General features: G+C 35.4%; 1 protein-coding gene across 4 annotated transcripts; it reads right to left on the bottom strand.

The window, feature by feature from the left end:
- Positions 1–22,352: 22,352 nt before the first annotated feature.
- On the bottom strand, positions 22,353–27,059 carry LOC113302642 (growth-regulating factor 4-like). 4 transcript variants are annotated; one of them, XR_003336991.1, is made up of 5 exons: positions 25,934–26,700; positions 24,883–25,306; positions 22,958–23,445; positions 22,609–22,868; positions 22,353–22,499 (listed from the first exon to the last, which is right to left on the bottom strand). XR_003336991.1 is itself a non-coding variant. In XM_026551585.1 (5 exons), the coding sequence occupies exons 2-5, from the start codon at positions 26,148–26,150 to the stop codon at positions 22,861–22,863; spliced, it is 1,137 nt and encodes a 378-aa protein (XP_026407370.1). In that variant the 5' UTR covers positions 26,151–26,232; positions 26,979–27,059; the 3' UTR covers positions 22,363–22,860. The 4 variants fall into 4 exon arrangements, 3 of the variants coding, with proteins under 3 accessions (XP_026407370.1, XP_026407369.1, XP_026407368.1); XM_026551585.1 differs by adding an exon at positions 26,979–27,059 and having other exon boundaries at positions 22,363–22,868; positions 25,934–26,232; XM_026551584.1 differs by adding an exon at positions 26,983–27,022 and having other exon boundaries at positions 22,363–22,868; positions 25,934–26,232.
- Positions 27,060–27,538: the final 479 nt, after the last annotated feature.

Raw genomic sequence — 27,538 nt, 5'->3', positions numbered from 1 at the left:
AGCCTTACCGAACATAATCTGTGTGCCCCAATTCTCGTGCTTCCCTCACCGTATACATAACAGGGCATTCCATGGTGAGGATGCACTTACAACACAATCAAGTTGTGTTGGGGTGAACAACGTCTTGCTCAACACAAGTGACCTTTGGATTATCATGAAAGAGATAGCTTTTAGAACCTTTCACATCCAATTCCATTTTTCCAAAAAACTTGTTAAGTTCCAACATCATGGATACTGCCTTCTCCATAGTTATGAAATTTTTTGGAAGATCATTCCTTTTCACACTCAAAGCATCATTGGCTTTCTTTGGTACCCACTTCTGAGTGCGTTTAGGAACAACCAGAACCTTCTTCCCATTACTCTCTTTTAGAATTCTCGGAAGAGAATTGGATTGACTATTCTTTTGCAAGTTAGTCTTTCTCCAATTGGGAGCATCGGATCTTGTCTTCGTCTTTACGAAGTTATACTTTTGATAACCATAGCGATTGTGAAACTGATTCATATGACGTTTGTAGGCAAAACTAGGATTATCACAACACTGATTCCTTTGCCTAAAGGTTGGACAGTTATAACCTGTAATGTTAAGGGGATTAGTCTTAATATATGATCTTGGTTTCACAACTTCTTGTGATGCCCAAACAAGAACATCATGAAGTTTCTCATTCCTTATACGGAAACGACATCTCCTTTCCAGGTGACCTTTATTTCCGTAATATTGGAAAACATAAGGAATGTACTTACCTCGATCCGTGTGTGTTGACTTGGGAGGTTGATATACTTTGCTCTTTCAAACTTTAACTTCTGGTGAAGGTATTTCACTTTTGCCATCATTGGAAACCTTTTGTTGAGAAGAATCACTAGCCTTAACAAATTTTACCTCTTTGCTAATACTTGGAGCATATATTCCCTTATATCCAAATCCTCGTGTATCACGATGATTTTTACTTGCTCCTAGCATAGTGGTTAATTTGTTCGAACTAGTATTGAACTTTTTCAATTCACCTTACAACATCTTGATTTTATCAAGAGCAGCAGCTAAATCAGCCTCAAGGCGTTTTTCTCGAGTGAGACAAGCACTTTCTCTGTCATCAAAACTAATTTGTTGAGAGTTAAACCTTGCTTCAGATTTTGCAAGTTTCTCTTCCAACAAAAACTACTTTTGATAAAGATTATCACATTCAAGTGACTTCATACGTAGGTTTTCCTCAGAATCCTTGAGGATCGATTCGTTAGAACGATTCGAAAAATAAACACCTACGTAACATCTTCTAAATTTCTTGTTTTCTCGACAGAGAGGAGTCAGAAGAGGCGTGACATGAGAAGTTGTAATCTTCTTTATTTTCCATGAATCCAAAAACTTAACATACTCTGAGACTTCCTCATCAACATCTCTATCAATATCTGAATCACCTTCATCGGAAAGTTCATCCAACTGTTCTTCCAGGAGAGTTTCCCAATCAACAGTTTTTACATCAAGATAATGTTTAGATATTGACTTAGATGTGACAGTTCTCTCAGGTGAATCCAAGCTTTTAGAATCATCTGGTAATTTCTGTACTGGTACGTTATTAGAGATAGACTCGTCCATAATCAGATCGCTGCAAACACAGACTTATAAGGTCTTTAACGTGTTAGCCTGCTCTGATACCAATTGAAAAATATTTCGCTTAGCAATCTGTATGGACAAACTCGAATATACTTTTAAGAGAATCAACAAGACTCAATTAATTAAAAGTACATCAACGAGTTTATATCCCTCTCTCTTGATTTGATTTCCTCAAACAGAAACTGCGAGTACTAATCAAATACAAGGAATAACTTGGATGGTTCCAAAGACCAATATCCAAGGATCAATCAATGACAATCAACAACCAAAGGTTGGATTACTCTAATTGATGATCTAACGCACAACCTGTATTATTTCAATTATAAAGATAAAACAATATAATGCGGAATCTCAAATAACACATACACCAGAAATTTTGTTAACGAGGAAACTGCAAATGCAGAAAAACCCCGGTACCTAGTCCAGATTGAACACACACTGTATTAAGCCGCTATAGACACTAGCCTACTCCAAGCTAACTTCGGACTGGACTGTAGTTAAATCCCAATCAGTCTCCCACTGATCCAAGGTACAGTTGTACTCCACACGCCTCTGATCCCAGCAGGATACTGCATGCTTGATTCCCTTAGATGATCGCACCCACAACTAAGAGTTGCTACGACCCAAAATCGCATGCTTTGACAATAAATAAATCTGTCTCACACAGACAAGTCTATCAAAGGATCAATCTGTCTCCCACAGAAAAACCCTAAATTTTTTGTTACGTATTTTGATAATAATCAAGGTGAACAGTAACTAATTGATAATCCGGTCTTATATTCCCGAAGAACAGCCTAGATAAATCAATCACCTCACAACAATCTTAATTGTATGGTAGCGAAACAAGATGTTGCGGAATCACAAACAACGAGACGAAGATGTTTGTGACTACTTTTTATATCTTGCCTATCGGAGATATTAATCTCAAGACAATCAATCTGATTGTACTCGTACGATAGAATATGCAAGATCAGATCACACAACTACGATAAAAGTAGTATCGGTCTAGCTTCACAATCCCAATGAAGTCTTTAAGTCGTTAACCTGGTTTTAGAAGAAGAAAACCAAAGGTTAAAGGAGACACGACTCTATCACGCAAACTAGTATCACACGTGAAGTGTGGGGATTAGTTTTGCAGAGTTGCTAGATATCCCCTTATATAGTCTTTCAAATCAGGGTTTCGCCTTGGTCACAAAGAAAACAATATCCACCGTTAGATGAAAACCTGATTTAGATTCAAGCGAATATTTCTCAACCGTTAGATCGAAAACTTAGCTTGTTATACACAAATGAAATGCACGCTTCTAGGTTTGTTAACCGTACCCAAACGTGTACATTGTTGGTTCAACAATAGTTAACCCAAAGGTTAGCCATATGAGCATTTCATACCAACCATATTCTTCTTCACCATAACTAGTTCAAATGACTCAAATGAACTAGTTAGAGAGTTGTTCAATTGCAAGGAAATCTTATGTACTAAACAAGACACAATTAAAGCAAAGATGATTTGATTCACTCGAATCGGTTCATGAACTTTATAGCCACGGTTTGAAAATTGCATTCCTTAGTCTTTATAAGTTTAAGTTCAGCAATCATCTTCAGATATATAACTTTCTTAAGTTCACACACTAGGTTCGCGGACTTAAGCAACCGGGCAGAGTTTACAAACTCCAGCAGAAAATCTCGGCAAAGGCTTCTAGCCGGTTTGCGGACTAGGTTCGCGGACGCAGCTAGTTTGTCAACTCCAGCAGAATTTCTCGGAATAAGAAGTTCGGCAGTTCGCGGACTTGGCAACAAACCATTCTTCCGGTTTCTCTTGATCAACAAAGTTCGCAAACTTTGGTTCAAGGGATAGGACTTATGCACATATGTGTTTCCACAACAATACATATGTCCATCATTGGTTATGTAATCTAAACTCTCATTCCAACCATTGAAACATTCTTAGAGGACGTTATACAGTTGTTACACTATTTCTCGTCAAAGCAATTTTCAAACTGATTGAAACATATCATGACTTTCGTCACTAGGTAAAGATAAACATGGTCGAAGCGAAACGCTTACCAACACATATTTCCAAATATAGATAGGCGAGGCATACTCGGCTCGAAATACCAAATGTGTATAATCTAAGTCTATATATAGCATACTACTTTTTGCCTCAAGAAGTAGGAGATAGAGTAGATAGACTTTTGAGTGACAGATAAGTTCAAGTCTTCACATACCTTTTTTTCGAGAAGTTCCACCGGTTCCTTGAGTAGTTCTTCTTCTTGTATGATGAATCGCCATGAAGTCCTTGAGCTCAACTACACTTTCTATCCTAGTCTGAGACTTAGTTATAGTAGACTAGAAATCAAGACTTATATTTTTGATCACTAACATTGACATTCGAGTTTGACCGAGCAATGCTCTAACAGGAACTTTCTCAGTAGTATGAATGAAAACAACAACAATCCTTTGTTATTAATAGGAGATTTTAACTTTATCTTGCATAGTTCTGAAAAACAAGGTGGTAATCCAGATAATTCTTTTCCTCCAAATTTTGTCAGAGAAAATCTTTTGAAGATGAATATGAATGAAGTGTTTTCTTATGGCAATCCTTTCACATGGTGTAATATAAGATTCAAAAATCCTTTAGAATTGATTTTTGAAAAGCTGGATAGGGGTTTTATGAATGATAAATGGGTTATGGTTCTTCCTCAAACCAGAGTCGCCAATTTAGGTAGAGTCTACTTTGATCATAGCCCTATCTTGGTTAAGTTTTTTCATTGGAAACGGAACTTAAACATTCCTTCTAAGTTCTTTAAATGTTGGCAGCTTAACCCTAATTTCAAAGAAGTTCTTCATAATTCTTGGTCTAAAAGTGTGAAAGGATCCCATGGTTTTGTTGTGGTTTATAAACTCAAAAATGTGAAGGATGGGTTAATTAAGTGGAAAATTAGTTCTTTTGGACACATCAAAACTACTATTGGAAGATTAAATGTTGAGTTAGAAAAACTACAAGCTTTACCTTACTCTCCTCAGATTGGTAGCTATATCTTGAACTACTCTAAACAGCTAGATTATTGGTATGAAAGTGAACATAGTTTCTATAAACAAAAATCTAGAATTAATTACTTTACTCAGTATGATAAAAATACTCACTTTATTCATAAATACGGTAAAGCTCAGAAACATGTACAATACTATTCACACTATTAGAGATGAACAAGGTAACTGGTTAGATAATAGAGAATAGGTTGATACTTTGCTTTCTAAGCATTTTAAGAAAATCTATACTTCTTCCAATCCTGGGAATAGTGATATGGAAGAATGTTTAAGGTTTTTCAGGCCTATTATTTCTGATGAAGTTAATTCCTCTTTGACAGGCATCCCTTATCAATGAAATCATTGATACAATTAATAATATGGCTCCTTGGAGTTCTCCGGGACCGGATGGTTTCCCGGCTGGATTCTGTAAGGATAATTGGGACATTGTCCACTATGAAGTTATGTCTCATGTTCAAAGTTTTTTCAAAAATAAGTTTCTTCTTAAACAATCTAACTTCACTTTTATTACTTTAATTCCAAAAATAAAAAATCCTTCCTTTCCTCATGATTTCAGGCATATTAGTTTATCTAATTTTGTCTATAAAATTATTTCACAAATTTTAACTAATCGTTTGAAACCACTTTTGGACTCTTTGATTTCACCTTTTCATTATGCTTTTGTTGCCAATAGACATATTCATGATAATATTGTTATCACCCATGAAATTCTTCACTCCTTTAAAAAGAAAAAGAAAAACTCTAAAAATGGTCATCTAGCTATTAAGCTTGATATTTCTAAGGCGTTTGATAAGTTGGAATGGCCTATTATTCTTGTTGTTTTTAAGAAGCTTTTTTTTCTGAAGATTGGTGTCAAATGATCTTACAGTGTGTTAGTACAGTTTCTTATTCTGTCCTGGTAAATGGTTCACCTGGTGAAACCTTCTTCCCAACTAGGGGCACCAGACAAGGTGATTGCCTTTCGCCTTATATTTTTATTCTTTGTATAGAAGCTCTGTCTCAAATGCTCTTAAAATCTGAAGAAGATAAATTGATTCAGGGTTTTAAGTTCAAGAAGAATAGTCCTTCTATTTCTCATTTATTTTTTGCGGATGATTGCATGTTGTTTGCTAAAGCTTCTGTTACTTATGCTAGGAATCTTATCAAGATTATAAATGTCTTTGCTAAGGCTTCAGGTCAGGCAATAAATTTCAAAAAGTCGGGTTTCATCACTAGTGGTAAGATGAATCATAGGCACATCAAGATTTTATCTAGTAATCTTAAAATGAAATTTCTCAGTAATTCTGAAAAATATCTAGGTACCCCTTTATTTATAGGTAGAGATAAAACTAAATCTGATAGACGCATTTATGTGTCTAATATGATCTCAATTGCATGTATCGTTAGTGCTCGATTTTGTATTTATTATGGTTTTTTATATCTTTGTAGGTGTTTTTGGAGAAATACACATGTGCAGAGAAATTCGGCTCGAAAAGTTGATAAAGGCACCAAGAGGACACTTGCTATTCAGGCTCACATTTTGGATAAGAGGAACCTTAATTACTAAGGACACCCACTTATTATTTAAACTCCAGGGCACACCAATGCTAAATACACCCCTGCTTTGGTTATGGGCACTCCACCCCTAACTTTCATACGCACGGAAAATGGCGGGAATTTGTTTGGTTTCTGCGTGAACTTCTGAAGTTGGACTCGACCGAGATTATTGTGTATTTCTTTATGGGAATGATATGGTACTACCCTGGCTCATCAAAATAGGGATGGTAGTAGGTTAAGATTAGTAAAAAAAGAAGTTTATCGCTATTACAGGGAAAAAGCAAGCTACGGGATTTCGGAGTTAGTTACAGAAGTTACGTGACAGAAAAGGGAAAGAATATCTTCCCTGCGATTCGATTATATCTTGAAGAGTTTGGTTTAAATCAAAAAGCTGCGTCACTTTGGAGATAAAACAGGAAGAGGAATTGTTTATGGGAACTTGGTTGAATATTTGGAAAGTACGGACAAGGGAAAGAATAGACTCCGTTCGATCGTATCCTATACTGGGAAGAGTTTACAACTATAGAGATTCCAGGGACGTTGGATTATACCCAGAAGAGGCGTGAAGAAACTATAACTCCGGTGACTTGCCGTGGAGGAAAGGAGAAGAGATTTTCAGGATTTATTAGTATTGTGGTGTAAATATATCCTGGCTTTGAGTAACAGAAGGGGGTCGGGAGTTTGGGGACCGAGCAGAGGCTACAGAGCCGGAAAAATCAGAGTTTCAGAGTGAAGCTGTACGAACGGAGTTGGAGAAGAAGAAGAAGAAGAATAGATCACAACCTTAATAAGACTGTCATCTTTACTTTGTAACAGTTCTCCAATTGTAACAGCAGGTTCTGTAACGCCTTCACAGCTGTTGCGAATCCGCTATAATATTATTTTTCTCCAATAAAACACCTATTGAGCCATGGATTATTATTTTGAGCGTGTTTTCACCATTATGAGCTAAGCCCCATCACTGGGACAATGGAGGAAGCCATGTTTCACAATTGATTGGTAACTATAATCGATTCTTTATGACTTTTGCATTGTTTTTTAATCTATGTATTATTTTTATTAATTAGTTGTGACTTCGTTTGATGATGTATGCTTAGACCTAGAGCTTTTGATGAATCATGCTTGTGATCTACAATTAATATTTTACAAAATCTACTTTTGGCAAAGGAAAGAGTCAACAAAAGAGATAGAATTGTTATGAATCATTATATTAACCAATTGAATGTGATTAGTGGCGAAATCCTAAGTCCCAGTACCTCTCGATATTGTGACACTCTTATATATATTTTCTATTTTTAAGTCTGAAATCAATCTCAACAAGTCCGAGCGAACGATACTTTATTTACCACTATCACAATTACATCAATTTTTGGCGCCGCCGACGCGGATTTGTATTAGGTTTTAGATTTATTTTTATTTTATTTTATTTTTTGTTTTCTTTTACGCTTTTGGTATTTTTTCGAGTTTTTCAGATTTGGAGCGAAGCTACAAGAAAAGAAAAAGTGCTATAAAAGGAAAGCATCGCCAAAGAAGGAAAGAAAAGAGGAATCCAAAAGGAGTGAAGAAGAAGATTTTGTATATAGTTATTTTATTTTATTTTTAGAAACTGTAAATAGGGTTTTATTTTTGTAATTTTTCTTTTCCTTTTTGGACATTTTTATTTTTGGACTTTATTTTGGACTTGGACATTATTATTTTTAAACCCTAAGGAAGGGTTAAGATTAAATATAAACTGTTTGCAGGGAAGGACAACAGTTACGATACTGTCTTGGCCCCTCGGGTTCGTACACTGACATCGGAGTCGGTGGCCTGAGTCGACTTCAACGGTTCATCGCCCGTCTGATACGGGAGGTAAAACTCTATCCACCCACGAATCCCCTGTCAATGGGTTTTAATTTTGTGTGACAACTCACACCCGTGCACAGAAAAATGTCGAACTGGTATTACAATAGCCAATACAACGAATATCCGACTGATTATCAAAATGGACATTACTTCCGTAGTGTGAATAGTGGTTGGAAACATCAAACTTATGGCTCACACCATGGTGAGCCTAATTACTATCCACACATGCACCGATCATATGAGCAAGAGAATACAGAGTATTATAGTTCTAGTTCCTCGTCTTTGGACAATATAATGAAAATGTTGAAAACTAGTCCCTATTATGATCATTCTGAGCTTGTTCTTCCTCTAGAAGAGTCTCTAAAACAATTAACTAAGAATACAAATAGGTTTGTGTTAGAAATGAATAAAAAAAATGCACCTATGAGTGAACCTTCTATACACGATACCATAAGGAAGTCATGTGAGTCGAGTCACGATACCATAAGGAAGTCATGTGAGTCGATTCAAAAGCTTTTGTTAGAGGCCCAGAACAGTACTGCTCGAAATAATCTTAGTGTTTCCAACAATACCCTTGAAAATGAGGATAGTTATTTGCATAATGACGAGGTTAAAATTGGTAACACTACATGTTTAGATGAAGTTCAACCATTTTAATGTTATTATAATGATGATGATGATGAGGATAGTGTTGATGAAGAATTCGACATTAGTGATCAGGAATTTATTACTCCAAATGGACTTTACGATGATAGTGTTATTTCTGGTTCAACTCCCAATAATTTTAATGATTATTCACCTATTCAAAAGGACGAGGATTTGATTAGAGATGCTCCCGTTTTAGACGATGTAGTATTTCCTTATGATTACGAAGCCAACGATGGTTTAGAGGAACGAGTTTATTCTGAGAATACTGTTTTAGAGTCTAGCCATTTAGAAACATTAGTATTAAACAAAGAAAATGAACTCATAGAGATGAGTGAGGATGAACCCGACTTAGAAGAATCAATTGACCATTTTCAGGAATCAGATGACCTTGAAATTAGGGAAGTTGTAACTAGTCTTTCTAGAGACACTGAAAACTCTAAGTTTGGGGGTGATTATCATTCTCCATGTGCTTTAACTCTTAGAAATGTCCCTCACTTGGTACTTGACATATGTGCCTCAACCATTTTACAAGATTATCTTCATACACGTTTTCCTGAACCTAGTGATGTCCATAAGGAAGTTCAGTTGTTAGAAACCCATCCTATGGTTGATGTGGTTTACCCAGGCTATGATACCCAGATTGATTTTGTTTTCCCACCAAATATTTTTCTTCCAATTGTGAGAACATTTGAATTTGAAATGTGTCAGTTATTAAGTTTTGAGACTAAACCTAATTACTTTAGGAAATTAGGGTCGACACATTTGTTTAAGGAAGACCACCACTCTTATTGTGGTCAGCAGTGTAAGTCAAAGATGATTGACTATAAGGATCCTCAATTATTCAGGTTATTATTATGTGCTTCTAAATTATTATTTGAGTTTTTGCAGACTTTACAACCTGATATTTCAGATTTTACTTATGAGGAGGTGCAACCCATGGAAATATTTTATTTAGACCCCTTTATAGAACCTGAACCTGAACCACAACTAGATGTAGTTCTCTTAAACAGGATACTAGACAAGGGTATGCTTTATTTGTTCATTTTCCTGGCAGGTTGCAGATTCCTTTTATTGGTGGTAGCTTTATTTGGTTTTGATGACCCACATATATTTCGACTATTGCTTTATGATTTCATAAGGTGACTAATCCTTTAGTCTGGCTGAAGACATTAAACTTAGCACTTCTTGGGAGGTAACCCAATCTCATGCAAGCAACATGGTAATATCTTTCCTTAACTCTTTTGCTTCAAATGGTAACAGTTTCTCCTTTTTCATGCTTTTAATTTTATCTTTAGAACATTGAGGACAATGTTAGATCTAAGTTTGGGGGTATGGGAGAAACTTTTTAGTTGCAATAAATAAACTCCGAGCCTATAAATTTATGCCTATTAAGGATGACACTAACCAATCTAAGTGGATGGAAGCTTTTTGGTTGTAGGAGTTGAGGAACCAATCTGATTAGATGGAAACATCTAGAAGAGTCTATTCATAAAAGCACAGAGCTCAGGTGTTAGAAAAAAAAACACGGTAGTTTCGCCATATCTCGTGATGGAAACATCGAAAGAATCCTGATCACTTCTTTTTGTTCTTTATACCATTGCTAGGGTGAAATAGAGTGACTGAGATGAAAAAAAAAATCAAAAAAAAAAATGAGACCAGACCACCAGACCAACCGGAATAAATACAATAAAGTCGACCACTGGTACCCTTATATATGCCAGCTGAGTTGACCTAGAGTTAGGATTATCGACCACTGGTTCCCTTGTATATGTCAGTGTGTTGATATTAGTCCAGACCAGTATCTCAGTCCATTAGGATAGGTTCACCTTAGTCAACATCATCTACGTTTTTCTCTACATCCATCTTCTTAATCTATCCATGTGATTGGTTGACTCCGGTTATGATGTCCAGAAACTATCTGAGTAGAGCTCTGTTACTTTATATGAATTTTAGTATGCTTGAGTGCAAACTCGTGTACAACAATTGGAATTTCGCATCAGGGTACTTCCTCCTGTAGTCAATAAGTATGCCAACCAAGGAGATTCTTTAATGCCTTCCAAGGTTCTGCGTAGATAGCTAGGGTCTGGAGTAAAGGTTTTGTGGGTATATCTCTTGTAAGCCCCACTAGGGACACCTAGGGGTTTAAAGTCTTGTTGCATACGCTAAATGTAACCGACAATGCCTGCGACAGTGAGTTAGAATTTTATTTATTTTATTTGCTCGAGGACTAGCAAATAATAAGTTTGGGGGTATTTGATAGACGCATTTATGTGTCTAATATGATCTCAACTGCATGTATCGTTAGTGCTCGATTTTGTATTTATTATGGTTTTTTATATCTTTGTAGGTGTTTTTGGAGAAATACACTTGTGCGGAGAAATTCGGCTCGAAAAGTTGATAAAGGCACCAAGAGGACACTTGCTATTCGGGCTCACATTTTGTATAAGGGGCACCTTAATTACTAAGGGACACCCACTTACTATTTAAACCCCAGGGAACCCCAATGCTAAATACACCCATTCTTTGGTTATGGGCACTCCACCCCTAACTTTCATACGCACGGAAAATGGCGGGAATTTGTTTGGTTTCTGCGTGAACTTCTGAAGTTGGACTCGACCGAGATTATTGTGTATTTCTTTATGGGAATGATATGGTACTACCCTGGCTCATCAAAATAGGGATGGTAGTAGATTAAGATTAGTAAAAAAAGAAGTTTATCGCTATTACAGGGAAAAAGCAAGCTACGGGATTTTGGAGTTAGTTACAGAAGTTACGTGACAGAAAAGGGAAAGAATATCTTCCCTGCGATTCGATTATATCTTGAAGAGTTTGGTTTAAATCAAAAAGCTGCGTCACTTTGGAGATAAAACAGGAAGAGGAATTATTTATGGGAACTTGGTTGAATATTTGGAAAGTACGGACAAGGGAAAGAATAGACTCCGTTCGATCGTATCCTATACTGGGAAGAGTTTACAACTATAGAGATTCCAGGGACGTTGGATTATACCCAGAAGAGGCGTGAAGAAACTATAACTCCGGTGACTTGCCGTGGAGGAAAGGAGAAGAGATTTTCAGGATTTATTAGTATTGTGGTGTAAATATATCCTGGCTTTGAGTAACAAAAGGGGGTCGGGAGTTTGGGGACCGAGCAGAGGCTACAGAGCCGGAAAAATCAGAGTTGCAGAGTGAAGCTGTACGAACGGAGTTGGAGAAGAAGAAGAACCTTAATAGATCACAACCTTAATAAGACTGTCATCTTTACTTTGTAACAGTTCTCCAATTGTAACAGCAGGTTCTGTAACGCCTTCACAGCTGTTGTGAATCCGCTATAATATTATTTTTCTCCAATAAAACACCTATTGAGGCATGGATTATTATTTTGAGCGTGTTTTCACCATTATGAGCTAAGCCCCATCACTGGGACAGTGGAGGAAGCCATGTTTCACAATTGATTGGTAACTATAATCGATTCTTTATGACTTTTGTATTGTTTTTTAATCTATGTATGATTTTTATTAATTAGTTGTGACTTCTTTTGATGATATATGCTTAGACCTAGAGCTTTTGATGCATCATGATTGTGATCTACAATTAATATTTTACAAAATCTACTTTTGGCAAAGGAAAGAGTCAACAAAAGAGCTAGAATTGTTATGAATCATTATATTAACCAATTGAATGTGATTAGTGGCGAAATCCTAAGTCCCAGTACCTCTCGATATTGTGACACTCTTATATGTATTTTCTATTTTTAAGTCTGAAATCAATCTCAACAAGTCCGAGCGAACGATACTTTATTTGCCACTATCACAATTACATCAACTAAATCCTTCAATTCTCTCATTGACAATTTCTATTCTAGATTTAGTTCTTGTAAGAAGACCAATTTAAATGTTGCTGGTAGAATAGTAGTTACTAAACATGTGTTGTCTAGTTTAACGGTTTATCATATGGCTTGCTTTCCTCTTCCGAAAAAAATTACTTCTAAAATTGATTCTATTCAAAGAAATTTCTGGTGGTAAAAAAAGAAAATCCTAAACATACTGCGTATTTTCGTTCTTGGGGTGATATAGGAAAATCTAAAATGTGTGGTGGATTAGGTGTTAGGAATACTTATGCTTCTAATAGGGTTTTTATCTGTAAACTTGGCTGGAGAGTTATAAATAGCCCGAACATTTTGCTTACTATATTTTTAATAGACAAATATTTTCCTAACCAAAACTTGTTAGAAATTGACAAAGTTGTTGATACTTCCTCTTGGATCTTGAAAGGTATTGTAAATGGGTTACACTTTATTAGAGCTAATACAGTGGTAAAAATAAATAACGGGGTTTCTTCTCATATTTGGAGTCCTAATTGGATTCCAGAGTATAGTAATCCTCTTGTTTCTTCTCATCCTACTCACAGTAATTATATTTTTTTTGAGGAGCTTATAGATGTTCAAAATAATTGTTGGAGTGTCAGTCTGTTATCTACTTTGTTCTCGCCTGATGGAGTAACCAGGATTAGATCTATTAGGCTAAACCTTAATCAGTGTGACACATTAATGTGGGCTCATACCAGAAATAGTAAATTTACGATTAAGTAAGATTATAAAATTTACATGAATGATTTTAGTTCCTCTGAAGATTCTGCTTTTTAGAGGAAAGTTTGTGGTATTGATTGTTTGCCGAAGATTAAGTTCTTTTTGGGGAATTTTTTTGCACAGATGCTTCCAATCAATTCTCCACCAGTTTTATAACCCGCATGTGGATGTGAATTGTCCTCTTTGTCATAACCATGAAGAAACTTGTATGCACTTGTTTGTGAATTATTCTGTTGCTACTCATATTTGGTTGGGGTTTCTTTACAACACATGATTTATGTAGATTTGGATTGGATTGATGATATTTTTCTGTATTGGCATAATTCAGTTCTTGGAATATCTCCTTTTAAAGTTTCTTGACCTAGTATTGGTGCTATAGTCATGTGGTGTATTTGGAAGTTGAGATGTGATGTGCTATTTAGAAATACTTCTATTGATCTGAACAAGGTTATTATGGAAACTAAGAAAATGATTAACACCTATATTGCTCCTCGGTTAAGCTCTGGTGGTTTAATCGGAGATCTTAAAATCCTTACAGCTGAAGTGGATCATTTTATGTTTGTTGATGGTTCCTTTAAAGATTTTAATATGGGTTTGGGTGTTATCTGGTGTGATATTTCAGGAAATCTAAGAAGTTCTCGATCGGATTTTGGTTTGATTCCAGATGCAGTAGGTGTTGAAGCTGCTGCTCTTATTTCTGTCTTCAACTGGTGGATTTTGTGAATGGAGTCATCTCTAATATAGCTTGGAGAAGTAGTGATCTTCTTGATCAGTATCGGAGTTTACTTTCTAGTTTTTGTTCAACTTTTTCTTTGGTTTTTTTCTTCTTTCAATAGTTAATTTCTTCCATTTTGTTTATGATGCATGTCATTCAAGTTCACTAGTTTCTGTAATTATGTAACATCTGTTAAATACGTTAGCTTTTCTAACCATTAAGTTTTAGTTGTCTCCAGCTTTTCTCTGTGTGTTATTTGCCCTTTCTCTTTCTCTGCTTGAGGCTGCTTTTTATTTCTACCCCTGGATTAGTTAAGACCGGACAGTAGACTAAGCCTTTTAATTTGCACTTATCCTGTACAGTTTTATCTTCATTTTAGTTATAGACTTTCATTTAGGTTAATCTTATTGCTGTTGTTAGTCTTATTTATTAGCTAATTTTTTTTATCAGCTTTTCCTTTTAATATGTATTGTATCTGTGCAATGTTACTGTGTCATTTAATCTACTTTTGTGTTTCTTCTTAGAAAAGGAAATTGAAGACTCTTGTGAAACAACAAGCTATATTTGGTTGTATTTTTTCGAAGATGCAACTTTCACCATTTAAGTCTTCGATTGTGGAAAAGACTAAACCGTCATCCTCAATCATAAAAAAGAGAACTCTTTCCTGTATAAGCCGTCGTGACACTTTTATCAGACTTGTTCGTGGTAGAAGGGCTCAGGAATCCACCTTGATAGTTTTATCGCAAGCTAAAACTCACATTCTTCGTAACTTGTTTGTGAATCCACACATACTGCCATTATTAGAAGACTACTCATTGGGTACCGATGGAGAACATGTGCTTCCTAATTTAATGAAGAATTATGAATGTTTGTGTTATCTTTGCAACTTTAGTTTTAGGATCTTCTTTAAGACCTATCGCATTGTTCTCTTTTCCTTCGTCAAGGCTTTATCTCTTTGGTTATGAGTTTTTCTTGTCAAGGTTTTTAACGAGACAACAAATACGTATCCAACACTTTTCAGTGGTTTTATCTTTTACTTACTGTTGTTTGTTATTTATTTTTCATGTAATACCTATGGTTTCACTGTTGTAACCACGGCGAGACTAACGCCTTAAGTCAGTGTTTTCAATGAAATACCAATTCACAAAATAAAAATAAAAATATATATATATGAGTTGTGCACTCATGGGAACGGTACCCGACACAACGGGAAGCAGTCGAACACTGTACTTGTCCAAATTTTGGATATTTTTGTTCTCCAAAAACAAAACGAAATGGCTGATCAGATTTCTTTCATCTTTCTTTATTGTTACAACTTATCAGTCCCAGACTCCCAGTGTCCTACCAAAAAATACAAAAGTTAGCAGGTCCCACATGCAAGGCTGTTTGACAAGACCAGAAAAAAAACTTAAACGGGACCCACGTCCCTTAAACAGACCCACAAGGGAAGAACACGTATTAATTAAATGATTTAAGATAAGGGGGAAAACATCTGAAGGACAATAGTGTTATTGGTTCAGAACGAGTCAGACAAGTATTCCTAACTCAGGGACTTATCAGTAAATACATTGAAAATCTTGTCTCCTAAATGTCAATCAAGATTTCATGAAAAATAAGAAAGAGATGGCGTCATTCATTTGCCTCGTAGATTCCAACCGACACTTATTACCATGACATGTGTCCCCACCCTCAAGCTGGATTTCACTATGCTTTTTCTGCTTGCGTGACAGGGTAGAAAGAGACTTCGAGTCTCACGCCGAACCCATGTGAGGTGAGGAAGGGTTCTGACAGCTGTTTTAAACGGCCCCATTACCCTACAAATACAAATACAGTACAGATATAAACCCCTTCAAAAAAGAGGTAGGAGTCGGACAACGGAGTGATGACGCCATAAGTATATATGGAGTTGGCTTCCCTAGGTGCACGCTCCAAAACAAAGTAAAAGTTTCTTACTGCGCTTTTTATTTTTCATTTTTTTTTTAGGAAAGAAGATGCATTACAAAACTTAAACTAGATTTACAAAAGAGGAGTATTTTATGAGATCTCCAAACTCGTGAGCGGAGACTCGATCCGCTGATCTTCTACTTGAGAGTCAAACTTCTAGCCAACTGGACTAATCCCTGATGGTTTACTGCGTCTAATCATATTTTTCATCTGTTATATGTAATTTATTACGATCTAATTATCTTTTTTTTCCTGGACCAAATCGTTTTATAAAATTGCGGTTTTTATGATAAATGATATTTATGTTGGGAAAATTGGTTGTTGGAAAAATTGGCTCAAACCTGAGGATCAAAAACACCGAAAATAATTCGATCTTTCCAAATAATTGACTAGTATAACAGGTTAATAAATTATGCTTTCAGAATTTAGTTGCAGCCTTAACACCTCGATCGAATTTAAGGATTGTACACCGTTTAAAGTTTCTCGTGATGCAATTAGAAAGGAACAAAACAATGAGTTTTTATGTATTTTCATGATAAAGAATCACCACTATTTATTAGAGAAATCGAGTCTGTTACATGCACTTCTTCATCTCAACATACACCTTCAAGAGGTATTAATAGTGGTTGTCATCCCCTGGACCTTTTGTAGTAGCGGCAAACAAAATGCATATTTGAAAATATTCGACTTTTTCTTCCTATTTTTAAAAACTAAAAAATACAGTAACAGTATAAAAAAAAATAATGAACCTGTCTGTTGTAACACTCAAGCAAAGTTGAGAAACATCACCGTAGAAACCAATACATAAAATGATATGTATCTTTCGGATTTGAACCTTTGCTTAGTGTGAGAAATTCAAAGCCTTATCGAGGTTTTATAGTGAAACTAGTCTTGAACCAAGTATCCTTGTGATAAAACTCGAATCTCCACACATATTGATTTCAGAGAATATTATGCTTTGTAGCTTAGCATTTTAATGGCCACGTGCTCAAATCCATGATTCGTGATGTTCTTTAGAGAATGGTCTTCTTCTCTTAGGAACGCACTGATTTCCATACTCATATAGGTAAGCGTCTTCAAATATTTCTGCGACACACCTGTTAAATCAATCATAAACTTATTAAGGATTCACACCCATCCTTGATATTGTAGAATCGTAACACTAATAAGCAAATGGGAAGTTTTGACTTAGTGCACCATAATCACTTCCACAACTTGTTCGTACATGTTAAACCTTGTTTATCCTTTCTAAAACATAGGTGGCGTTTTTCTTAAATAGATCTGCCAATTGCTCTTACTTGTTTCGATATAGTTTACTATAACTACTCATTTCTTGGGAAATTGTCTTACCATTTAATGTCAAAGACTTGTGTGTCTATACTTTCGTTATAAGTCTTATTAAAGACGTTATTAGCTTGATTATCAAAATTAATCAAGGCCACTGGAGATGACATCTTCCAAAGTGGAATTTCTGCAAGTAAATTTCCGAGTCATTCTGCCTCTTATATGTATCGGTTAACGCAAACAATTCTGGTTACATTATTGAATCAGAAACAAAAATATGTTTCTTGGAGTTCCAAGACACAACATCACCTCCTAATGTTAACATCCATCCATCAATAGACTTGGGGTTGAATTCTATGCTGTTCCAGGTAGCATCATTGTATCCTTGTAATATAAAGAGATAACCTTGGTAATGAAAACCATAGTCAACGGTTCTTTTCAAGTAAGGCAACCCCCTTGAAACTGCTCTCCATTGTTCAACTCCTGGTTTACTTGAGAAACGACGTCGCACTCCCACCGTTTGGGATATGTCCTGTCTTGTGTAATGCATAACATGCATAAGACTCCCAATAATACTAGAATACTAAAGTGGTGCATGAGTTCGTCTAGTATTTTTCATTAACTTGATACTAGGTTCTAAAGGAGTGGAGATTGGTTTTCCATCAAGATGAGCATATCTTGAGAAATTTCTCATTGTAATGAGATTGGATTAAAACCCATTCATATATCTTTTTTAGGATTTTAATTCCTAGATCACATTAGTATCTCTTAAAGTCCTTCATATCAAAGTTACAACTAAGATTTTTATTTGTTGTTTCCACACGAGATATGTATGATCCAAAAATATGCATATCAACAACATAGAAGCAGAGAATTACACATCCAGAACTATCATGCTGACTATAGATACATTTTGTATCATCATTAACCGCAAACCATATGATAGAACTACTTTGCTTCAAGCCATAAAGAGCTTTCACCAAGTTGTAAACCTTCTTTTCGTGGCCTGATAATATGAAACCTATAGAGTGTTCCATTATGATATTGAGTACATATCTCACATTTTATTGAACTATCCTAGAATCTCTTTTGTGGGGAAGAAATTTTATCTTACACTGAGAATTCAAATTCCTCATGTTCCCTTTGGACCATCTTGGTTTAAAGAGATAGTTACATTCGGAAAGTTATTAACGGTACGAACTTGAGTACTTTTATTTGTTATCTATTGTGACACATTTAGATTTCATGTATTTAGAAATGATTATATTAACTGCTAGTGTAGTACTAAATTTGCTACAAAAAGAACTCTTGATGTAACACCCCATATTTTTCACATGGCACTTACTTGTGATGCATCATTGGTCGAAGCGATGTGCCATCGTGGGACTCTATGATGCGAATTTCACACGCATAAGCATGTCATCTTGGAACATTATTTTTTATGTGTTTTCGTGTTTGCTTTGCCTATAATCGGACTTGAGTTATTAGTTTTATTCAAGATGAGCTACGGTCGTGCTTGATCCTTAGCGATAAGGAGGGGGTAGGTATCCGCTTTGTGCTTCAACACTTGGTTGCTTATCAAAAAAAAAAAAAACTATAACCGCAATGGTAACAACTTTAATTCTTCATTAATTCGTTCTTAGGTGAAAAAATTAGGGTTTGTGCTGAAATTGATTATTTTTTTCTGGACTTTTGATATAAGGTTAATTCTTTTTCACCGAGTCTAACGTATACTCCCTCCGTCGCGAATTAATTGAGCTATTTGTAGTTTGCACAATTATTAAAGCAAGGAGAAAATGAGAGTATGTTTAAGTATTTTTTACAATTACACCCTTATGGATAATAAATAATAAAATTTAGAAATGATTTATCTTTTAAAGTATACCACTGTTTTTTGTACTTTATACCATTGAAAAGCATTTTAAAACACGTACGTAACGAATATAAACATGGTTATCAAATTATACATATATCTTATGATAACAATAATCAATTAAAATGGTAGTTTTTGGAATATCCCCTTAGTTAATGAGATATCTCATTTATTTGTGGGACAAATTTGAACCAATTAGCTCAATTATTTGGGACCGAGGGAGTAAATTGTTTTGGGATTGATCTTTACAACATCGGTTTTAGTGATGGGTTTAAGCTTGGTCTTGGTTTTTATGAAAAAGGTAAGAAGCAGAACATGCAAGATAATTAAAGAGTTTTGGGTTAGGTGACGACGAGTTGAATATTTTCTTTTTTCAGTTACACTATAGAAGAAGGACATAGATGGTTTTGGGTTAATTACGGAGATTATGAATAAAATTGAAGAGGAGTGATAATGAAAACAAAATTTTTCAGTAGGTAAGAGAGCGTGAAGATATACCAATAAAAATGTGGTCGAAGATGATTGATTTTTGACATGGCATGAATGTGTCTCCAACACTCCTTGGAAGATTTGGAAAAATTTGACCATGTGGTATATTGAGACTTGTGGTTAAATTGTCATCCATGTAAATGAATGCCTTATAGATTGTGTGCGTTATGTTAATCACTTCCATTTTAGGTATCATTAACTTAATATTTTGAGGTAAACCTGTGAATCAATGATCTAAGTCATAAGCACATTTATAATAATGAGCCTTGCAATATTGACGACAGGTTACAACGTTCACTTCCTGGAAATGTGTTGAAGGCTTTGAAAGTATCTCCAATAATTAGTGTTGAAAATTCTATGCAAAAATCTTACATTTGCCTTCATTTTTACAAAATCATACATGTGTATTTCAAAGATATCCTTTTAAAATTCGATAAGTAATAGAGACACTGTGTTTCAAAGTCATCCTTTTAAAATTTGATTTTTCCGTGTTTGGGAGCTTTGACTACATAAAGCTTAGCTAGGGAATTTTTTTCTCTAATTTGAGCAGGATTATCTCAAGATGTATTAATAAAGATGATGTTTGTTTTTCCGTTATATCCATCACGGGTTTATCATGTATTATGTTTGTCTCTCCATATTTTAAATATGTATTTTTATAAAATAATTATGTATTATGGATAAAATTATCGGAGAAAAAAATAAAAACATAACAATAAAGTTAAAAAAATTGAAAATATTTTGATTAATTAAAATAACTACCTTTATAACCGTCTAACCCAGGCAAGGATATTGGTATCCTGGCTATTTTGGAGAATAGCATAACCTTGCTTTTTTAGCTTCCTAAAATCAAGGAAGATTTAGTTGTTCATATCCTAGACTAGAATTAGAACAAGACAAACATAATTTAAATGTATTTTCTTGATAACCCAACCTAGGATAGGCATTTCCAAGGGGCCAAACACGACCTTAAGGTTTAGTCTATTCAATTTCAAAAAATAATTCAAAATTATAATTTAAATAATATTAATTTACAACCGTCTCCTAAGGACGTTTGGATGACAGAAGCACAGGTGAAAAACATAAGTCAGAAAAAAAAAATATTTTACTTCAGAGCAAGTTGATTTTTTTATTTCTACGGAACACTATGAACTTTTATACCCAATTTTTATTTAATAGAAATCAAAATGTTATTTCGGAATGTGTATACCGTCACGTTTCCGAGTGAATTTTTCTAATTTTGCATCTTGGAAAAGAAACTACTAGTTAGGGCGCAATAATCCGACTGAAGCGGAAATGCAATGGCCAATGGGATCGTCGATGGAGAAGAAGCCTACGCGTACCAGAGCCTAGTTAGTAAGTTCGCAAATGATTCGCGAATCATTCGCGAATTTTTCCGTATCACGAATTTTACCGTCTTATTCGCGTACGTTTGCAACTCCGAACCCAAGTCGCGTATTATGTGGCATTCCCGGATTATTCGCGAATCGTTCACGAATTTTACGTATCCCGAATGATACGTCCGCTTAATTCGCCATAAATTCTTTAGCTTTTACTTTTCAAAGACTCCATTTTTTGGGCTTTACTGCCTCCCGAACATACACGACCGAATATTAGACGTGTTGTAATTTTTATGAAACAAAAACGACTGAAGAGATTTGAAGGTGAAGGTGAGAGAGATCTCAAACTCACTAACCAAGCATCTAAACCACTATACGACGTCCTTTTGGATAACGAATGTTGTATATATTATTAATATCATCATATTGAGTTTATTTTTTCCTTAAATAACTCACACATATGCATAAAAATTGGTCTATGACCTTATAAATACAAATTATTTGTTATATATAGATACCGAATTTTCAGAGCCGAACTCACATTTATAAATCGAATTATACACGTACGTATGCCGTTCCGAATTAATGACGAATCACGTCCCGTTGACCGAATTTTGGACCGAATCTGAATTTTACAAAACTGTATAATACTCGTACGTTTACCGTTCCGTACGTTTGCCGAATCCCGAATTGCTAACTAGGTACCAGAGGACGTAGATATCCAACCCTAGCGGGTTATTTTAATGCATAAACAATCCCAACGGTTTTATTGTTAAGACTTTTTGGTGCTAGAAAAATATGAGTGGCCTGGCCCTCTATGCATGATAAGTAGATACAGACAAGACATGATGGGACATTTCAGTTAAAAATTTAAGTTTTCTTTTCAACTCTCTTCAAAACTTACAAGGATATAAAGTCGTTGTTACTGTATTATTACTGTCTAATAACCTTTGCTGTGTAATACAACTGTGTAAATACTTCCCTAAATACTAATATTACTATCTTCTTCTCTGCAGGAATCATTACAATTACACCCCTCCGAACCAAAGAATCTTATCTGGAGTCTAGACTAGACAGTCTCTTTTATCTCTCCTATGTGCAGTGCAGGACTGTCCAGGAGGAAGTATCTCCAAAAATTGCGGACAAAATAAAAGAGCTCCAAAGCAAAACCCTATATCTGTTATTCTCTCTAAATCAACCAAAAACTACAGTGAAATCTGGTTTTAAACAAACTAGGCTGATTTTCTTTTGGGTTGGCTAGCTTTATCAAATTTAAGAGGGTGTTTATGAATATCTCATCAGTTTGTTAATGTTGACAATTGAGAAAACTTAAAACCCTCTTTTGAGTGTAATGAATGGATATCATGAATCTTGCTAAAACCCAACAGTAAGCATATTTACAACTAAAACTGGATACACAATTATCATTCTGACCACCACACAGGTCCTTTTTTTCTAAATGAAATTATAATCCGTATAAAGCACGCATATTCATGCACCAAACTTGAGATGTTAATTGGGTTTTTCAAGTATACATCCCCTTCTTAGTCTGGTTCACACTGCAAGAGAATCTAATGATTGGTTACCTGAATTGAAGAAGTTCAGAATACCGTGGTTATGGCAGTGAATTCACAAGGACTGCTAGAGATCAATTTTATTTTTAAAAAGAAGTTGAACTCAAATTTAAAGTCTTACACAGGCAAAGTGCAGTTCCAACTGGAAACACATAACTCCAAGTGCAAGAATGATCATGAAGGATCACAGTAACCTGACCATTCAAGTGACTAAAGAAAATTAACTAGCAATCAAAACTAGATTCCTCTAATAACAGTGTTAGGAGAGAAGTTTAAATGAAAACATGGGAAAAATCAAACTCAACACACGCCATAGTATTAATGAACCTCCTCTCTCAGGAGTTGATATCCTATCAGCCCATCACCACGTCCATCAAGCATCTGCAGCAATGATTAAAGATTCAGTCAGTTCTTGGGCATTGTTTTCGCAGTTCTTGATCAAAAACCCAAGGGAACAGATTTGTACTAACCATTGGGGGATCGAGAACTGGTTGCAGAGAAGTCAGAGGAAGTCATGGGTATGGAAATGGAGAGCTGAGTAGTTGAGAAAGCAGATCGGTTGGATCTTTCGTCATCAAGATCAGACCACGAGTCTCTGGTTTTAGGCCATTCATCAAAGAAAGGTCGAAGAGACTGTCCCTCCTGTTTCACGGGCTGCGATGAACCGTAATCACTGCCGAAGAAGCAATGTTGTTGTTGTTGTTGCTGATGTTGTTTTGACAGTGCAGTGTTAATGCTAGCCTGACTGATATCCTGAAGTGAATGCATCTGTGAATAATCGCTCTGCATAAAAGACCCTTTTCTTGATTTTGTTTGAGAAAATGAGGACACTCGAGATGGCATCAGGCGCCATGAGTTATCCGTCGAACTTTCCATTCCTAGTCCCCCTCTTGTATTCGCAGAAGCTTCTGAGAAGAAACTATGCCCGTCATTATCTGCTTTCATTCCATGGTAGTACCTGCAAATTCAGTCTGTTATAATGGTTTTACAAATATGCTAATTACAACTCAAAAGAATGAAGATTGTCCATAACTAGCCAGCTGTTCGCATAGAAATGTAGCCACCGTACTAAGCAATTATGCACTATCAGGTATTGCATGACATCATAAAATAAAAGCTCAGAATGCATTTATCCACAGCATGATTCCACTAAATAATGGAGAGCAAAGTTGAGAATCAGAATGTCAGTAACTGAGCATGAAAGGAAGGCAAAGCACTGCAGTTATGGACCAACGTTATGGTAGAGTGCAAATCACTACTTCTCTATTTCTATATAGACAATAAATGACAGTCAACAAGGTAAACTTCATGAAAACTCGAGAGCACCAATGCCACCCGATTTTGAAAACCAATCACATATTCTCTATTGATCTTTCCAGCCTTATGAAACTTTTCAGTACATGTATAGTAAAATCCATTATAGCACAGAACTTAAATCGATAAACTTTTCATAACCCCCACTTTCAAGTGGTCACACAATTCTATCCATAGAAGTTTGTCAGAATCAACAATAGTCTGATTTTCAAAACCGCCTATCAACGACAACGCTATTGTACTGGAGTGGAGTACAAACTAATGAAAGCAGATAAGGTGGATAAATTAAAGAAGGTAACCATAAACAACACCGACCAAGAAAGTTGGCCACAGCAGAATGCTTCATCTAATATGAGCATTAATCATTGATTCACTTTCTGAGTAAAAAACATCATAGACAATCGCAGGTCTGATCAACCGGAAAATTCCATCCCTTAGAAGATTGATACAGACATCTTCAACGTAGACAAATATATTATATAAACCTAAATGGGAAGACATAATTTCCTTTAAATTAGGAAGAAAAAGAAACTCTAAGGCACTCTCTAATCAAACAACCTCCTTGGGAGGAAATCAGTACAATTGCAAATGCACACAAACGCACTGAGGGGTTTTCTGAATCCAGACAGAAATCAAGGGACCAAAAACTTTTATCAATAGAAATGATTTGCAGAAGAAACCGTCCATTTCCCTTTTTGCAACTGAAATCACAAGTCCAAAACCTACTCTTCCACACATAATGCTCTACTGCAGCAAACACGGCAGCATCTCTAGGCATATTGTAAAAGTTGTCAGATACCATTTCATTAACAGAAAGGAAAAAATCCGCCGTATACAAAACATGATCTGCAAATATTTTTTATTGGTGAAACCCAAAGTTATACCCATTGAGGGCAGATAATAAAAATGGGTCCCAAACCAGTAACAAAAGCTTATTCTGTTCCTCAGTTGATAACCAAATCTAACAGTTTGCTGCAAGACTTCCATTAACCAGAAAGAATTTGTAAATGGGCCCAACAAAATTCAGTTGATAACCAAATCTCACAATGATGAAAATTCAACAAAAAATAACTCAACATACCTGTAATCTTTGCTAGGAATACCATAAGGGACAGAATCCATCTGCAACAAAGATGGATTGTTGTTGTTGCTACTGATACTGTTGTTTCCAGAACAAAGAACTTGATGATTACCCATCAATGGAAGATTTTGAAAACTCCCATTTCCGCTGATGCCGCCACCACCTACCACACTTCCGACGCAACTAACAGTGTTACCTCCATTGTTGCCGGTAGAAGCAGTAAGCGATGTAACAGTCGACGATTGAGAAATAGATTGGGTTTCCACAGGCTTTCTTGAACGGTTACGACCTCTATGCATATGTCGCTCACAATACTTAGAATCTGGGTATGCATCTTTAGAGCATCTCCACTTTTTCCCATCGGTTCTCCTACATCTTCCAGGTTCTGGGTCTGCTTTTTTTCCATAAAAAGAACAATATCCCACTGTAACATAAAAAAATATTCTCCATTAAAAACTTTATTACTTATACAAAAAACAAAACAAAAAAAGAGTAGTCAGATTTATTAAATATGAGAAATAAAGTTTAGCTAAACATTAAATAAATAATACAGCCAGCACTTCAAAACCCAAACTCTAATTTGTTTTAATGGTATCTGAAACTCATCAAAGCATAATAAAATAATACTGTGTGTGAAAGAAAAGAACAATGATTAGTATTTTGGGAAAATCCAAAATGTATTTTTTTTGCGTTCTCTACTTTTTAATGGAGAATGATGACAGATAATTAAATAAAACAATGTTGCTTAAAGAGGGAGAATCAATGAATGGATAGAAAACATCAGATATTGTGAAAACGAAACAGTAGGTACTGAACTGAAATCAACTAAAATCTTAATATTGGAAAACCTGATCAGGAATTTTAGTTTTGAAAATAATGAACCGAATAATAAAACTAATAGAGATTTTGGTCGCTGAAACAAGTATTAAATGGATCTTGAAAAGAACAGCCTCGTAGAAAAGAATGATGTCAGTTAAAGAGTTGCAATGAGCTACAAAATAAAATGATTAAAGGATGAGATCTGCTATGAATGATTGAGTCATCTTCTTACTGGTAGGATGATGAAAAAATCTAGCAGACATTGATTCAAAGCTTTTCTTAATGGGTAAAACAAGCTCGGGAGGAACAGGTAGTCCCGCCATTAGATACTTAAAGATCAAAGCTTGATGCTCTAACTCTTGCCACTGCGACGCCGTAAATGGTGGTCGGAATACATTTACAGTATCTGTCGTCACAGCCGTCGCCACCGCCACTGAACTATTATTCATTACTGTTTTCTTCTTCCTCTTTCTCTGTTTCTTCTACCAACAAACAACACTACTATCTCTAGTACCTAGGGTTTCTCAAAAGCTGCAAGAAAGAAACTTGAGTTCAGACATAACTAAATACAGAGAAAAAGCTGAAACCCAGAACAAAAATGGTGGTCTCCTTTAAGGGAGAAATGCAGTGATTCGCCATTTCTGGTATTACTTTTTTTTTTTTTTTTTGAATTTCTGATCTCAAGATTTCTTTAACAGAAGAAGTAAGTGTTTGTAGGTTTTTCTTTATCTAGAGAGAATGAGAGAAAGATACCCCAAGTTTAACAAAGATATGGAGTTTTCTTCTCTGATGAGTTTTATGAAAGTTCTGCCATATTTAACAGAGAAATGGTTTTTTTTTTTTTTGGTTAAGAGTTGTCTCTCTGGGTAGAGACTTATGAGTCTATCAGTTTCTTCTCTCTAGAAATAATATTCATTTATTTAATTCTCCCCCCTCTCTATCTATTCTGTGTCTGTATCCCTGTCCTCTCTCTCTCTCTTTCTCTGTAAAACTGAGTAATGGTCGTAATGTGTTGGGAAAGGAGGCAGTATCTGTTCAGAAACCCAAAGCTATAAAGCAAACAAAATACTATAAAGAAATCAAATAATTTCATCTCATGTTTTTATTTTATTCTAATTATCTACCCTATTTTATTAGTGCAATTTTCTTTTTACTCTATCTAGTATTGATTAATTAATCCTGTTAATCTTTGTTCTAACGACATCATTACTACAGTAGTAACAGTAAGTACAAAGCCTTGTTGCGCTTTAATAGGTATAAGATATAGAGGATTTGACCTACAAATACGGGGCCGTAACTTCGAAAACAGGAAATGCTACATCTTGAGGATAGCCAGTGACTCCTTCATCTCGAACTTGAACTTGATGATTACCGCCTCTGGTAAGTACCATACAGGATCAAAACAGGTGATACTGGTTTGGGATCTGATTTCTCCAGACTCACACTCCTGCACAAAATTCACTGGATGCTTCCGAAATTTAAACTTGCCCCTAAGGTATTGAATATGAAATTATTGATATACATGAAAGTAGATGGCTATATACAGATCTTTAAATACGTTCCCCTTCGCTTTAAGTTGTACACAAATGAAACAAGCATACCCCCGTATTAACAAAAACGGATCACATCAGTGGTCCATACGTCTATACACTCCTCCATGCATCAAAACACTAATGTCAAAAAAAAAAATGGATGAAGAAAAGAAAAGATGCCCGATCTTTCCGAGTTTTTTCGTAAATAAAATTGATTTCATTTATCGGAAAATGGATCATTTGTCCAAATATTTTTAAATAGACGAGTAAAAATTAGTATGGGTGAAATGGACAAAAAAAATTAG

This window comes from Papaver somniferum, chromosome 8 (genome assembly GCF_003573695.1).
Source record: "Papaver somniferum cultivar HN1 chromosome 8, ASM357369v1, whole genome shotgun sequence".
NCBI lineage: Eukaryota > Viridiplantae > Streptophyta > Magnoliopsida > Ranunculales > Papaveraceae > Papaver > Papaver somniferum.
This window is presented reverse-complemented; position numbering and strand designations above follow the sequence as displayed.

Coding starts and splice junctions, on each gene's coding strand:
- LOC113302642 (XM_026551585.1), bottom strand. CDS start 26,150: ATGAATAATAGTTCAGTGGCGGTGGCGACGGCTGTGACGACAGATACT. Junction 25,307..25,933: donor ATTTTTTCATCATCCTACCA/GTAAGAAGATGA, acceptor TTTATGTTACAG/TGGGATATTGTTCTTTTTAT. Junction 23,446..24,882: donor ATTCCTAGCAAAGATTACAG/GTATGTTGAGTT, acceptor CTGAATTTGCAG/GTACTACCATGGAATGAAAG.